Raw genomic sequence first — 17,720 nt, 5'->3', positions numbered from 1 at the left:
GTTTGAAATGGAATTGGCGAAAATTGCTAATAATTAAAAATGTATAAATTCTCAATAGTGTTTTTTGCAAGAAATTTATTTGAAATATTTTGCCATTGTTACTTAAGCATGTTTTCTAGCCTATGGTTACCTCGGCTAGGTCGGAGAAAACCCCAATCGGAAAGCCCAATCTTCAATCATTTTTTGAAGCAATGGAGGCCGTGAATCAAAGGTAACGTGGGGATTGTTGTCTTCTAAGGTGAAAATTGTCTGTGGTTTATTGGCTTTAAAGACTTCACAGACAGTCTTACTTAATATAAACAGTCCAATGGTGTTAAAATGTATGATCTTGGAGACCGATACGGCTTCTTTATGCGAAATTATTCGTTCCCCAACCCGATCAGATGATTCTAACAAAAATATTACAGAATTGTAGCTCCAGTTGATATTTCAATCAAAGTGTGTTATAACTGTGATAGCAAAACTTACGACACAGGAAATGTTTTATAAAGAATCTATCTCGTTCTGCTTTTTATACCACGGTTTGTTAAAATTTGGTCATAAAGCAGGGCAGAATGCTGGTTTTTGTAACTCGTCTTGAAATAAACTTGAACAAATTATATCATAATTTGATATAATTGTGATATGTCTAGAGCGGATTTTGTTACAATTTTTGTTATTTTAACTACTAGCGAGACCAAGTTTATAACTAAATGCAAAGAAAATTTTGTTATAAAAGCTTGTTATTTAGAACTCATTCTGTTATAAATTTGTTATTTTCATTTGATCGGGAAACATTTCTTCTAATAATGGTATTGCGACACGTGCTGTGTGGCATGTTGCACCATCTTGTAGAAATAATAGATCCTCCACATTGCGGACCCGTAATTGAGGTTCAAATAAGTCTCTAATCAATTTGTGAGCCCAAACGCTTTCACAGATTCTTCTATACTTCTATTATGAAGTACGATGCCGAATGGCTTAATTCGTCTCGTCCTTGACACAACACTCTACTGCAGCAATAACTTATTCGGTAAGCACTGTACGATACCTCTGACACCTCGTGTTAGCCAAAAAACAATGTCTTGGGTTATAACACGTCTTTTTTAGACTGACTTGACCCTTCTTTATCGACAGATTTCACAGCCGATTATTAGAGTACAGGACAATTAGGGGTCTAATGTAACGAACCTATTGATTCTAGCAGCACCGCCCAGCCGATATTCGAACATATGACGATTGGCTTGTTAGACCAGCATCGTACCTCGAAGCTAACTGGGCGGTTATCCGAGTTATCCTGTAAACTGAAATTGGTGCCCAAATGATCCATGGTTACCCGAATTAATGCAATAACAAACCGACCTCCGAAAACAACTAAAAACTTTGAGAATTTCGTCAATTCGAAAAAGAAATGCTCATCTATTCCATCCCGCGAGTCCTCTGATGGAATTGAATCTACAAACATTTCTGATTCTTGTCAGCTATTTGCAAATGGCAATACAGCTGTAGTTTTAACTCACTGTATTGAACCATTGACCATTCCTTTATGCATCGGTTTCAACAAATCATTTAATAAGGTATATTCCCGAGTGAAAGCAGTCGTTTATGTTCCCAGATTATAAAACAGGCGAGCATTGGAACGTAAGGAATTGTCGCGGAATTACTAGCCTTTCTGTTGTGTCATAAGTTATGACTCATAACTGTTCGAGATTACTGTTAGTGGTGTAATAGCGCCTCACACAAAAAATATATATCATCAGCTCAGCATGGTTTTATGCTTGGCCGTTCCATTTGTACGAATTTATTTGAATTTACCTCGACCTATATTTCGCAAATAGAGCATAAAAAGCAAGTTGACGTAATTTACACGGATTTAAGGCAGATTTTGACCGGATTGACCATACAATTCTACTGCGTAAAGTTTGCCGTCTCGCTGTACATCAACAATTAGTGCAGTGACTGAGCTCGTACTTGCAAGGCAGGGTACTGCGCGTGAAACTTGGTTTCTGTATTTCGTTGCAATTCTCCAATACCTCTGGTGTTCCGTAAGGAAGCAATATGGGACCGTTGTTATTTTCACCTTTCTGCAAAGATGGCACTCAGATGTTGGATATCGGTTTCAGACTTGTGACGCTGATGATCTAAAACTGTTTCTGACTATTGAAAAACTGGACGACTGTCGCCATCTGCTTGTTTTACTCGATATATTTGTCGACCGGTGTAATTGAATCTGGTTAACGTTGAGTGTGGCAAAATGTGAAGTTATGAGTTTTTATCCCACGAAGACCTCGATTCGTTTTTACTACCAAATCGATGGTACTGAGCTGCGTAAGGTAGACCAAGGTAACCTTGCTGTTTTACTTGATACCAAACTAACGTTTGACCAGTTCACCTAAAAAATTTGTCTTAGTAAGTGCGTGAGTGCAATTAGAAAATAGGAATGAAGACATTCCAAACTCGAGCACAGATTCGACAGAAGTAAATAGGTGAACCATCGCAGCATGTAGGCTGGTTGTAACTATAACGTGTACGATAAAATCCTGGCTGCAATAACTGTCGCAAGGTCCTTCCAGAAGCGCGGAAATCAAGCTTGAAGGGATAAACGATGGGGTAAGCGGTGTCGCCGGCAAGTAGTTCAACAACGAAAGGACCTTACTGCATCTATGGTCTCCGAGCGAGCGTCTCGAGACTAAGCAGTTGACACCTATCTGGGTACGCTGGAAGATTTCAAGGTTCATGCCACAGGAAATTTCTGAAAGCGTCGTAGCCGTATAAATCTTTTTTTTTTTGGTACGTTCGATCGTTGAGTTCCCATGTTATGTTGTTCGGTGTCCTTATTACGGAAGCGTTTTCAAGGATCGGTCTAACGGGGGAACAATATAACGGCCTCAGGTAATGGGGATCCGTACAGTCCCTAGTAATTTCGGAGATGAAGCCAAGTTGTCTGTTGGCCTGGGAAATAATAGACATGTAAGTGCGCATGGAACATAAGCTTAGGATCCAGTAGAATCAAGGTCCGTTACATGCTGCACAAGTCAGTCGTCGTATGTTCGAATCTGCTAGATAGAGTCAGCAGATTTTTGTACTAAACCTGTTACTGTCCTGTAGTTCAGCCGGCCGCGAAGTCTATCGATAAAGAATGGTCAAGTTTTAGAAAGACGTTTGAGCCCAAGACTTTGCTTTGCTTACATGGTCCACTCGGTTGAGAATAGTACCGTCGATTTGATAGTTAAAAATAATCGGAACGTTTAGAACGATAAAAGGTCATAATGTTGCATTTTGCAATACTGATAACGAGTTTGTTTCGCTGACACCAACTGACGAACACGTTTAGCAACATTTACAAATGGAGGCAGTGCTCGATGCAGCGCATCACTACGTAGATTTTCAAATCATCAGCGCAAATAAATTTGCATCTATAACCAAGCAAGAGTGCAACATCGTTGAAGAAAATGCCGAACGAATGTGGTCCAAAATTACCCCCATGCGGAACCCCAGCCATATTAACAAATAGCAGGGGAACCACCTCACCAATCTGGTCGATTTTCTCATTCGTAATAATTTACGGAGTAATACTTTATGATCAATTTTCTCGAAAGCCACTCTCAGATCCTCAGATCTCAGACATAAACTTGTGTTCTGCCATCCATAGCCGTCAAACAAGTGGTAATGAAGTCTAATAAGTCTAACAAAACCATGCTGGTCGTGGTTTGTAGGATTCGATCGCTGAGGCTAATCTCAGATAGCTTCGAAGTGGCGGAAAGGCTGGTAATCACATGGTAATTCGTTCGCTGCTCTTCTAAAAAGTCATTTATTCCACCTCGGATCTGCTTTTTAAAAAATCGTTGCACCACACCGTACTTAGTATATTATTTACCAAGCGGCTTCATTGGTTATGGAAATGCTGTGTATTTCAGTAGTACCAGAATTGCGAAATCCGTCAATGTACAAAAGACAATATTAATTTTATTCCACGATTATATTGATTATATTTATTCATTTATATGTAGGTATTCGGTGTTCAGGAAACAGCTGATTTTAGTTTTCTGTTTGTAACGCCTAATTGATTTTGATTATAATTTGTTAAACTACCTTAATGATTTTTATACCAGTTGTTTCCATTCAAACGATTATAAAAGGTAAAGAGAGCTAATTAAACAGACAGTTGAATTCGTATCATAGAATCGTTCGTTTCGTTTTCAAGGACGTAGTCCGATATCACATCTATCCTTTTGGGTTTACAATTCTGTAGACAGGATAGATACTTAGCGCGCGTAATGCTATTGTCGCGACGGTCAGTATAAAGTTCATGTTAGCGATCGTAGCGGTAGATTGGATATTTTTGGTGTTTGCCGGAAGGTGATGAGTGATCACGACGAAAAGTTGGAAGAGATTTCCAGAGAGGTAGCCGAACAAGTTGTTGGACATACGGAAACGGGCGAGCATAGTGCTGGTGCTTTGGGCCTGTTGAAAAACTTGTTCAGTGGGGGCAATTCTAATAACGAGACAATCCAATCTGATCGTGAACAATTTGAACGTATAAACGCTCGAGATCCGCGCTATAAGCAGAGTCCAGGTGATAACAGTGACATAATGGATAACGAAACAATGAGATTGCTGATTAAAACGTTGCAAACAATTTCGGCGGGAAATGTGCGCCGGTTCGACGTACGTGATGTGAAGGACATAGTGCTACCGTTTGACCCTGATGTGCCAACGACGCCAACTGCCGAACAATGGATCGAATCCATCGAGAAGGCGGCAGCATTGTATAACGGCGATGATGCCTGGATGCTGCAATGTGGCATAGTGAATTTGCAGGGAGCAGCCAAAATTTGGTTTTCCGGTGCTACGGTGAAGAATTGGAGTGAATTTAAAGCTAAGCTGGTAATCGATTTTCCAACGGCGATAGATATCGTGAACATTCACCAAACTATGATGAATCGTAAGAAAATGGCGGGAGAAAGCTTGGAGACGTATTTCTATAGCCACGTGGCATTGGCTAGAAAGGGAAAACTTCCTGATCAGGCCACGATCAAATATATAGTGTCTGGTCTGGAAGGCCGTTATGGAACAATCGCTCAGGTCGATACTTTGCCGGAACTATTGAAACAGCTGAAGTGGCTGGCCGAAGTGAAGCAACTGAAAACGACGGATGTCTCTCGTGGATCTTCTTCTAAACCAGTGATAAAAGGAGATGCTGGATCGGGTATCAAGTGTTATCGTTGTAGTGGTATTGGGCATGTAGCAGCAATGTGCAGTGAGAGGAAAAGTACACGACCTTCCTCTAATATCGAATGCTTTCGTTGCAATGAGAGGGGTCATGTAGCGAAAAATTGTACCAAGATCCCGAATCAAAAGGCTTTTCCTAAAGTGATGCATGAAATTGGCCAAACGAGTAGCTATGTGAAAACACTGAAAATTGGTGTACACAGTGTAGATGCTTTGTATGATTGCGGTTCGGCGGTAACCACTATAAAGGAAAGTTGCCGAGAAATTTTGACTAACCTGGAACCATGCACAATGCAATTGGTTGGATTTGGCGGTAATAAAGTACAAGTGCGAGAGCGTAGCTCCGAAAAAATAGAAGTGGATGGATTGAAGTTGGAAGTTAGTCTTTTAGTAGTGCCGAATAAAGTGCAGATGAATACAGTGATAATTGGACGAGATGTTCTCGATCGCGATGATGTCCGATTCGTCAAAGAGAAGGGAAGCGTTCGTATCGAAAAAATCGATGAAGAGCAACCACAGATCACCTTTAGTAGTATCGAACAATCTTCAGGACCGAGTGGCACTCATCCGAATATGTGTAACATTCGGGCATACGAGCCTATATCAGCTACTGAGATAAATGTGGATGGTGGTGATAATGAGCGCCAAAAGATTTTAAGTGTAGTTAAACGATATCGGCATTGCTTTGCAAAGAACTACAAAGAGATGGGCACAGCCAAAAATTGTGAGATGCTAATCGAATTGGTAGATGAGAAGCCCATATACACTAAACAGTACCCGATGGAATACTCCCGTGAAAAGGTGGTGGACGATACAGTGGAGAGCCTGCTGGCGGCAGGAATAATCCAGCAATCAAAGTCGCCGTACAACAGTCCTACGGTTTTAGTTAAGAAAAAGAGTGGAGATTGGCGCATGGTGGTGGATTACCGGGCTCTTAATGCAAAGACGGTAAAGGACAAATGGCCTATGCCGATCATCGAGGATTGCTTGAACAGATTAGTGGGAGGACGACTTTTTATAGCGGTGGATTTGTTCCGCGGTTACCACCAGATTCCAGTATCGTTGGAAAGCCGGAAGTTTACAGCTTTTTCTACACCGATGGGCCATTACGAATACTTGAAGATGCCCTTCGGGTTGTCCAATGGCAGTGCGGTATTTCAGCGAATGATTGATGCTGTGATTGCACCACTTCGTCGTATGGGATTCGTGGCATACCTGGACGATGTTACTTTTGGTGGATGTAACGAAAGTGAAGTGATGAAAAAGTTTGAAGTACTGTTAAATGCGTTATCGGAGAATGGATTAACAGTGAATTTGGAAAAAACACAATTTTTAAAGAAGCAAGTGGAGTTTTTGGGGTTTGAAATCAGTGAGGGGGAAATAAAGCCAGGATTGGCAAAAATTGGTGCTATCAAAGATTTTCCCGTTCCTGCAAATGTGCGAAACATTAGAGAGTTTTTGGGACTGGCTAATTATTTTAGACGCTTTGTGAGAGAATTTAGTTTGATCGCCGAACCTTTGACTCGGTTAACTAAAAAAGACGCTGAGTTCCTGTGGGATAATGCGCAACAATCGGCCTTTGAGAGACTCAAAGTGATATTAGTAAATCGACCAGTGATAGTGATGTATGATCCAGCAAAAGAGATTGAGCTACACACAGATGCGTGTTCTCACGGCTTGTCGGGTATTCTGTTGCAGAAAATGGATGACGGTTTACATCCAATCAGTTATTTCAGTAGAAAAACGTCACCGACCGAATGTAAGAAGTACAGCTATGAGCTGGAAGCTTTGGCTATAGTGGAATCATTAGAACGTTTTCGGAAATATGTACTGGGCCGCCATGTGAAAATTGTTACCGACTGCGAAGCTGTGAAGAAGACGGTCGCGAAAAAGCAAATGTTACCCGTGGTGGGAAAGTGGCTACTAAAACTACTCGAGTATGACTACGAGCTCGACCATCGAAAAGGAACCAAAATGAAGCACGCCGATTGCTTGAGTCGCAACCCAGTTGAAGAGCCAGTGTGTGAAGAAACCGAGCCTGCGATGGCCAGTGTGATGCAAATTGATATCAGAGAAGATGAGTGGTTAAAATTATTGCAGCGAGAAGACGAAAATTTGTACGAGTTAATGCGGATTCTGTCTGCACCTCCGGTTGATAATCGTGGTAGGCAGATACATAAGGAGTATGCTTTGCGCGATGAAGGTGTGATGCGACGGTGCAGTGATGGGTTGAAGTGGGTAGTGCCTACTCGTGCACGGTGGCGAATCACACGTAGCTACCACGACGATTTAGGCCACAAAGGTGCTGATAAAGTGTTTGAAGCTGTAAGAAGAAATTTTTGGTTTCGCCGGATGAAAAACTATTTGAAGCGGTATATAAATTCGTGCGTGTATTGTGCCTACGTGAAGAGCAAGAGCGGTAGGAAGGAAGGATTGCTTCATCCAATACAAAAGATTCCTGTGCCGTTCGACACGATCCATCTGGACCATCTAGGCCCATTTATTCGTTCTACTCTCCTAAACGAGTACATTATAGTGTTGGTAGATGGGTTCACTAAATACGTTGTATTGAGGGCTGTTCGAAACACGAAGACGCAACCAGTGATCCAAATGTTGAGTGACGTTTTCGCTACGTTCGGTAAGCCTAACCGAATAATTACCGACAGAGGAACGGCATACACGTCAAAGGATTTTGAAGAGTTTTGTGTGCAGCTGGGTATTGCTCATGTAAGAGTGGCAGTCGGAACTCCTCGTGCTAACGGACAGGTTGAGCGCGAGAATCGGAACGTATTGCATTCAGTGAGATGTATGGTGAAAGACAACGACAAATGTTGGGATAAGCAACTCCGGTTGATACAGTGGGGATTGAACACGTTGGTAAACGATTCAACAAAGACGTCGCCCCATTCGTTATTGTTTAGCTACAATCCGCGTGACATAATGCAGAACCAGTTGTTGATGATGTTCTCAGTGGAAACTCCTGTAGGTCGATCTGAAGAACTGCGCAAAACTGTACAAACCAGGATCGAGCGTGAACAACAAAAGCAGAAGATGCAATTCGACAAACGACGGCAGCCGGCGCAGCAATATCGTGAAGGTGATTTAGTGCTGGTGGAAAATGACGTGCATTCCACTGGTCAAAGCAAAAAGTTGGAGCCGCGCTACAAGGGACCGTTCATCATTCAAAAGGCAGTTGGAAACGATCGTTACCTGATTACCGACGTTCCTGGAGTTCGTTTTACTCAAAAACGAACGTCGACAATATTCGCGGCGGAGAGGATGAAACCCTGGGCAGTTAGTACATCTGTAGAGACTAGTGATGATGAGGAAGATTATTTAGGTGATTCTGGCGATGACTGATTATCGCCGGGACGGGATATAATACTGTGGTGTCCGTTGTAACGCCTAATTGATTTTGATTATAATTTGTTAAACTACCTTAATGATTTTTATACCAGTTGTTTCCATTCAAACGATTATAAAAGGTAAAGAGAGCTAATTAAACAGACAGTTGAATTCGTATCATAGAATCGTTCGTTTCGTTTTCAAGGACGTAGTCCGATATCACATCTATCCTTTTGGGTTTACATGTTCATTTTGTTCATACAGTCAGATTCAATTATATGAATATACGATAGAGAAAGAACCGGCAGACAGCAATAAACTGCTGATCTTCCAATTGTTTTGTTCGCGTAATTTGATCCTCAGTACCTACACCACACAGTAACAATTTCACATGAGATTGCTTCATAGACTAACTTGATAAAATGAAAAACAGATTTTTTTCTCTCGTTTTGTTTTGTTACTGGCACTGGCAATCGACAGTAAAAGTTTCCAATAACAAACCCGCCTGCTTGTTCGCATGCACGCGCCAGTTCGACCGTGCAGCGTCATCGCATAGCATATAGTGAAGTTTGAAACTGTCAACCGTATCGGTTTATAAAGTTACCCATCGTTTGCAAAAAAAGACATATTTCAATTGTATGTACCTATCAGAGATTTGCTACACACAGTAAGAGCAAAGTCCACCGTAAATCGTATGCGGCTAGCATAATTCATACCCTTTAACCGTACGTCGACGGTAAGGAAAAATATGTCAACTTTGCATCTTTTAATGTTCTTGCTTTCTAAGTAGTGGAAAAATTCCTCATGCTTGCATGCTTTTAACAATCAGTAAACCGTACATTAGCTTTGGCCCGCTCCGTACTCCCTAGCGGATTGCAGTGGCAATTTATTACCGGTGCATTCTGCTAGAAAGTTCTTTCATTTTTTCAACTTGATAAGGACACTATGAACTTTTACCTCTCTGTCTTATTATTTATTGAGCAATTCAAAGCTTCTTCAACCCTAGTTAAAGTTTAAACGTCACATTCAAAATAGCTAATTTTCAGATTGTACAAAATACTGCTACTCATAAGCACTAACTAGTCTTTCTCGGTATGGACTGCAAATTATAAAAGCTCCTTTAAAAGTTGATATCAGAAACCAGATGAATGTGCTGCACTGCAAGCTGCACATCCTGGTTGTTTCGAGTCCTGGCAGGCCTTATCTAGACGATGTCGACATCGCAACGGTGTATATACGGTACAAAAATAGTTTATGACAAACTACATGTGGGAAAGCTGTAGGTAAAGAATATCACTACTATCAATGTCGAGGAAACTGAGTCATGATACAGATGTACAAACCGTCGTATGACTGAAGAAGGGCTACAGCTTCATCAAAATATCATTAGCGATTACTCATCAGCAAGCGGCAGATTGCATGATTATTTTCTGTTCACCATTTCGAATCTTCGGCTTCTACAGCGTACACGTGATTCAGCTTCGCACATCTGCCGCTCTAGATCGAACAGCAGTCCAAAACCGCACTGTCCCTCGACAAGTTGGCCCATGAAGCATACGAGATAACTTTGGCATGACGCCGGATGGGGGTAGAATACACCTTGGTTGCTTTGATCCGTACAGTCCACATTGTCCGTCGGAATGGGGCTGCCATTCATCAAAGCAAATAGCAACGCAGTGACTAAAACGACTATTATTTTAAACATGGTTTCCCTCGTGTACGGTTATTTATACTTCACTATGCGTGATTACGGACGAAGAATCAGAGTAGAACTGATTTGTTGCGATTTGTTGCATGTAATGAAGACGCAATCGGTGATAACGGGACCGATAAGAGGTGTCATTGTTCCGTTGACAGACACTGACTAGATTTCGACATTACCGAATAGCAGCACTGTCGGGTAGGGTTTTTTATGTAGAAACTGATGATAAACATGCCATATATTGACTACATGGCACGCCAGGTAAACATAACAACGTTTTAATTTGTTACCGTACAGTTTCAAGCCGGCCTAATAGAAAAGAAAAACTTTATTTCCGTACACACTATCTGACAGTACGAGTTGACTGTTTTCAAGGTTCTTGATTCGGTATGCATTTTGTGATCTCTGATGTGAAATAAAATACGTAAAACGTAACCGTGATGTGCAATGAAATAAGATAAAGTAAAAAGTAATTTTTTGGGTGGTTTGCTTTTCAAACGTTTATTTTTGACAGCACACGCTTGATTCGTGACAGGTGTCAAGGTACACAATTCTCAATTTGTATTGCCATTTCAGCACGGAAAGACTTACACCCGGGTGACATTTACAAATCATTAAATTTTTTCTATCAAAATTGCTGCTCTGGAAGACATGTGCTTCGTAAACGTAGACCATTTTATGGTCGTCACAATCGGTCAAGTAAGCGAACATTCAATGCACCGAAGTTGATGGGGACCGTGAATTGTCCATTCATCGTCGTACCCAACAGTTGAGATTGTGTTACTCGGCCACGTGGAAGACTTTACGCAAGGATCTTGGTCTAAAACCGCTTAAAATGAAGCCGAATGAGGACCCGGGTTCGAATACCAGCCCTGCAGAAGTGATCACGAATTACCTAAACTGTTAAAGTGACTGTAATAAAAATAAAAAAATAAAAAAAAGAAGCCGAATGAGGCCTGGCTTAGTATCGAATTTTTGACGAATTTGTTTTTCTTTTAGTAGATCAACTTAAAGTCGATCCAGTTTTTGACACTGCAAATGGTATGACAACATGGATTTAGATGATTTGCAAAGGAACTTGGGTTCCTTATGATTTGAAAACAAAGTGATGAACATGTATTCATTGCAGCAATCCAAAGAAAAGAATGTCTCGTGTTTCTATATCGTCAACTCGACCAACTATTTACGCTGTGAAAGCTACACTGTATAACTATTTGATTAGATCAGACCTGTGTTTTTTTATTATGAGCTGTTAAAACTGAGCACGACAATGATTGACCTCACGATGCCAAGCACGGTAAATATACGGCTTGGATGCTATATTTCGTTTTCGAAACTTGACCTTCTGTTTTTGTCCAACAGACTATGCAACCAGCTGTTAGAGTACAAGACACTAACGGGGCTAGTGCTAGGTTTCTTTGGACGCTAACAACCACTCCCTGCCGAAACTCAAACATACAACAACTGGCTTGTTAAACCAGTATCGTACCATGAAACCAACTGAGAAGCCAACCCGTTAAAACCTACATAAATGGTTAAAACCATCAAATTGACAGTCCCATCCTACCCGCCCGTTCTCTGTAGATATTGCACCGACTGGTTATTATTTGTATCGTTTAACGATACATGATGGTTGATAAGCAGTCTCGCTGATATAGACATCAAAAATGTCTCGATCTAAGGATAACTTCAAAGGGCGAAGACTTACCGATGGAAAACAATTGTAGTTAACGATGGGCGCTATTTTGAGGGATTCATTGGTATCAATTTTTTAGTAACGAAATTGTCGTTGTCGTTGTCACCATAGAGTCAGGGTTGCTCGTGCTGTTTCAAGCAGTCGTCTCCATTCAACTCGATCTTGCGTCACCACCAATTTCTCAGGCGTCTCAGAAGTCACAACTTCGACCTGGTTAAGCCATCTTGGCACGTTCGGGTAGGGTTCTTGAAGAGAATCGTCGCACTGAGTCCGGCATCCTTACGCTGTGTCTGACCTACTGTAGCATATTGACTTTCGCCAAATGTTCGACCGGAATCTCTTCAAGCAGCTCGTGCTTCATACGCCTCCGCCACTCTCCGCTTACAGTTTGCACTCGCAGCACGTTTCACTGGAACACGACCATTGCGCGTACGTCCTCCATGAGAAGCGTCCCAGCTTCAAGTCCACAAAAAGCTACCGGTCTAATAACAGCCGGTGTAACGGCATCTAGAAGAGTATCCTGGGGCCGGAGGTTTTCCAGCGTTATGCAGTGCAGTAGTCGAGTCGATCACGCTTTTAGATTGAACAAACAGCTTAGTTGCAAGAGCTTAGTTGTTAATAAATATCATATAACCGTTATATAAAAATCAGAAAAGTTGTGTTCTGGGTACGAAATACCATGCGACGGAGCTTACACAAGAATCCGGACTTGGGTTTGGGCTGTGTGTGGGCTTGGGTAAGATCTGGCCTTAGGCTTGGAAGTGGATTTTAGCTTGAACTTAGTGTTGGGCTTAGACATAGACGTAAGTTCGATTTAGATCGAAGAAGATAACTTGTAATTCTAACACTACTAAAACAAAAACTTGTAATTCTATAAAACTGCAATGAAACAACCATAAAACCCTTATAAAACTAGGGAGGCCCACACTAAAAAATGTTCATAAGAGTATTTCCAAGGGTTGCTTAAAACTAAAAGAAAACCACCACAAGTGTTGATAATTTTATGGTTGTCTTCTCAAAGAACACCTGCAAGACATCATGCGCTTTTCACAGACTGTCGAACCAAATTTATCTAATTACAAACAAATCTACCATTGATGCATCATCACCGGCACCGTCCTTTCCCAGCTCAGTTAGTCCTGACATCTTCATTATTTTGTGACTTCGCTGATTGTTCATATGAAGGAGTTTTCAAAATATTGGACAGATTTTTGCTTAACTTTCGTTTAAAAGATTCATATTTTTCCACTAATCTCCAGGTTCAGACGCCCATTTTGACAGATTAGTTGTTTACGCTAGATTCTAGAATGCTCTTTCTTAAGAGTATGATTTCTCCTTCAAAAATATACGGTTTTAATAGAGCTTTTTGGCAGTATTGTTAAAATAAACTAATCTAGCAGAAGAATCTAATTAAAACCGCTGAGCCTGATAGACTTTGCAATGCTCTGATAAAACTACTATAAGAAATGAATAAGACCAATTTGCTTGTGGATTGTTACTTGGGTATCTGCACGTTTACCGGTCTTGGGCTTCTGCTTAGCTTCAGTTGCCAAAACCTATAAACGGGACATCGGTAATGTATGGAGCATGACGGCCACATTAGCACCTAGAATGTCTCATCCGCTATTCTGACACTTGATTTGGAACCGTCGAGGCTCGAATGTATCAGCTCAATCAGTTTTGCTGGAAAACCATGTTCAAGCATAATCCACCCCACCTCATTTCGTTTAACTGAATCATCCTCTGCTTTAAAGTCTATAAACGAAAAGTGACCCTGCAAATTGAGCTCTTGGAATTTATCAAGGATTTGTCACAAGGTGAACATTTGGTCCGTCGTGCTGCATTTGAATCATTTGTGAAAAGGGTGTATGAGGCCTTCCAACCAGTCGATAAGTAATACCTCCGCAGTCCATACCTTAAGTATAACCTGATGGATTGCATAATACAGCCGTTCGCTCCCGATTCGTCCTTTCCAGCTGCTTTGTCGTTTTTATCTGTCTAATTGCTTTTTTAACCTCGTCCAAAGTTTGTCCATCATCCTTAATTGTTACCCTGTTTCTGTTGACAGCTCTATCTTTTTCGCATTCAACAGTACATCGAAATGTCGTTTCCAACGCCTGGACACCTCCGATCTTTCGGTAATCAGGCTCCTTTTCTTGTCTTTGCACATATCAGGAGTAAGCTTCCTAGGGCTCCGATGGCTAGTCTCGCAGACAGGTCTGCCGTCTTGGGTATAAGATTTGAAGCCAATTTCACAATGAATCGTACAATTTTCTGTTTACTTCATATACCTAGTTTTTATCACTTTATCCGGTGCACCGATATTTATCTAATCGTCTTCAATGTTTATCACCCAAAACATTTTCTTTTGGTGTTTTAAACTGTTTAATGAAGTAAATTTTCAAGAATCAACTTAACCGATAAAATACATTGTAAAATACTTCGAGCGTGCATAGCAACGGGGCTCCTGATTAATCGAAACCACGTTTTTGACAGTAGCAACCAATACTCAGTCACAGTAAACCATGAGAAACGTATGTTGCACTAATAGTAACCGTTATTTCACCGTAAACGGCGAGATGCTGGAATCAATAACACAAATTCAATTTTTTATAACTTCTTAAAAATAAAACAGTAAAAAACAACACATTGTGCTCTAGCCTGTTTAGAAAAGACCTTTAATATGTACACACTATGTGGCAAGACGCAGTCCTGCGTTAAAAATGATAAGTTTTATTCACATTGCCTCGCTCGCCCTGTGACCGAAGCCTAATACGCCCGTTTATGCTCTATTTGCAGACAAAGTCGAGTGCAAGAACGTAGCATGCCCTCGGCCGGAGCCATGTCCCGCCGACAGCCACCCGAAACCGAAAGTAATCCATTTGTACGGTAACATTCCTCACCACATACGCAGCAAAACTAGTGAGATTGTGCGCCGTGAACGTGCCATAGCCTCCGATGCACGGCAGCGTGAGACCATCAAAATAATTCCCGGCGCTTACGAGCATCACGGTCACAAGCGTAGTATCACCGATGATGAGATGCTAATTCAGCACTGCTGTCCCAGCTACGAGTGTGTCTGCAAGCCGAACTACTGCGACCAGGAATGTCCCCCAGACCATATACCTGCTAATACGACCGCACCCACCGATCCGAACGACCTACCGTATGGAGTCCCTGGCAATTGCTGCTTTCCGTGTAGAAACAGCTACTGTATGCACGATATCTACCGACAGCATGGCGAAAAATGGCGCAGTGATGAGTGTACTACTTGCGTGTGCCACTACGGTGAAGTAAAGTGTCAACAGTCTGTTTGCAAAAATCCAGGCTGTCTCAACCATAAGATGATTCCAGGCGAATGTTGCCCCGTTTGCGATGACGACGCGACTAACTTTTGTCAAGATATTCAGCACTGCAATATCCATTGCCAATACGGGTATCGACGACAGGGGAATTGTGATTTATGTGCGTGTGCCAGAGTAGTTCGAAACCAAACAAGCATCGAAACTGATTTTCCACATCCGAAAGTCAACGTTACTGTTACAGATGACGACAATACTAATGGTAGTGTTCACCGAGGTCCCCATCACCATCATACGCATAGTGATAGCAGTAGCGAGTTCAACAGTACCCCACTTTGGATTGTAGTGCTGTTGTGCTTCTGTGGGTTTGCAGTATTCTTCCTGACTATCTGGTGGTGCTGCTATAACCGCAAAGACACCAAATACAGTGTTGTACAAATTGCGTGAGAACTGCGTAGTACTCGTAACAATATAACCATACAGAACTGCTTCGTAGAATATTACTCAATCAAAACGATTGTATCATTTAGGAAAATCTGTAGAACGGTATTAAATATAATATTATATATGCTATGGTTTTATAAACTGTTGAAAGACCACAACTATTTGTTAATAGTACACCCTCGACATTATTTTATAGCGTATTTAGAGTCTGAATAGCATGCACAGCCGAGTGATAGTCTTCCATCAGCTGCGAAGACTTGCGTGGCTCTGCAGATCAATGGCATATCTGTACTAAAAATAAAAACTCTTTATGTGCATCCACAAATCACTGTCGATAAGTTAAGAATATTGTGATAAATTGTACATAGACGATATTTTTTTTGCAAAATTACTTAGTTTTTATACCCAATCAAAGAAATATTTTACCAAACTTGTTAATACTACTGTTGTAAGATATTGTTTTTAGGAAAAATATAACACGCAAGCAAAATGTTTATTTTGTTGAATTTAGACTGTTGAAATGGCAAAAATAAATTATTTATTTATTACGATTCAACAAAACACACCGATGAACAAAGTTTGATCAACCAACAGGAGTGTCTTTGTTCAAGTTGTTTATTAAAAACTACCGCCGATAGCCGTAAACGATAAGCTAATTTTTATTTTTGCCGTTATAAAATCTAAGTATTATTTATTTTGATTTTTGTTATGGTATTTTTATCGAGTATTTTGAGCAAGACATTGATTAAAGAGAGCGAAAGAGAGGATAGTGAGGTACGAAATAGACTAAAATGCTTCCAATGAGGGCAGATATCAATCGTTATCAAATGAACAGCAGCAGATGTATCAGTGTAAATCTGCCCGCATTCTATTAATCAACTTTTTATATGGAATAACAAGAACCTTAATAGCTTTCGCTTGCCGTTAGTCCCAATCTAGGGGCCACAGCTTTTCAAAATAAAAAAAAACAGTCCCGTATTATTGTATTGTATAACTACACTGTCAGTTTATCCTGATCTTGAATGTTCATATAAACATCTAGATGTCCTGTATTTTTTTAATTATTTGTCTACACTAATGGTTACTATCATTAAAAAATACCTCTTCCTCTAAAGTATAACAAAAAAAGACACAATCGGTATTTCCTAAATCAAACATCTCTATGGATGTTGGTAAGTAAATGTTCGAATAGTGCATAAGAGAGCGGATATAGTCGCCAAAGCCATTCTGGAAGCTTCTATTGAACAATAGGCGCCGCATTATGATATGTACGCAAAAAAAACTATAGCATAGGTATATCCACCATTTTTAGCTGCAGTTTAATGGACAGATAACAAACAAACAAATCATGGTATCATTACCTAACACGGCAATATATGTAAAAACCAAGAAGCAAACTAAAGCAAATAACCTAACACACAGAACACACCTACCACAGAAGCGTATTTTCAATTATTCTGGTAAAGCAATAATTCAGCATTATTTCTATATTGTGTATAAAACAAATTCTTATCACTTTTGCCTACTAACAAAACAGAAATCTATGTTCAGAATGTAGAAAAAACATCGACATCATTGTGAGATGTAAATAAATAGTAAAAACATGGCGATGGTTTGAGTTTTCATTTCACGATCCACACCGCACGCGGTGTGGTTGGAGCGAATCCGAAATGTACTTGTTTTATTATCCCTAAAAATGGTAATCCGAGTGAATCTCCTGGAAAATGTTGGCTTTCAACCCTTTTTTCGGGTGTTCGATTTTATGATAAACGTCTTAAAAAGGTAAATTTTGCTTTTGCAATATGAAAAAGTTTCAACTTGAGTTACAATTACAATTTATTTACAATTCTGGTAATTGGTTTTTACAATTGGTAAGCGACAGTAGGACCTATTCAAAAATGAGGCGAGCCTTAGTCAAGGCTGAAATTGCTTGGCCCATTAACGTCAGAATACGTCAAAAGGATACTGGATTTGGTTCCAACATTGCCGCAGAGTGTCTGGTAATTTTGTTACCTCCACA

At 40.5% G+C, this 17,720-nt stretch overlaps 1 protein-coding gene across 4 annotated transcripts in view; it reads left to right on the top strand.

Annotated features, from left to right (window-relative positions):
- The window catches only part of LOC128733972 (cysteine-rich motor neuron 1 protein-like), a 28,479-nt gene extending 11,176 nt beyond the window's left edge, over positions 1-17,303 (top strand). For all 4 annotated transcript variants that reach the window (XM_053827897.1, XM_053827898.1, XM_053827896.1 and 1 more), the window contains one exon: positions 14,754-17,303. In XM_053827897.1, the coding sequence (XP_053683872.1) occupies positions 14,754-15,703 (950 nt within the window). In that variant the 3' untranslated portion in view covers positions 15,704-17,303. The remainder of the gene's footprint in view (positions 1-14,753) is intronic.
- The last annotated feature ends 417 nt before the right edge of the window (positions 17,304-17,720 follow it).

This window comes from Sabethes cyaneus, chromosome 2 (assembly GCF_943734655.1).
Source record: "Sabethes cyaneus chromosome 2, idSabCyanKW18_F2, whole genome shotgun sequence".
NCBI lineage: Eukaryota > Metazoa > Arthropoda > Insecta > Diptera > Culicidae > Sabethes > Sabethes cyaneus.
Note: the sequence above shows the minus strand (reverse complement) of the source record. Positions and strands in the feature narration are given on the sequence as shown.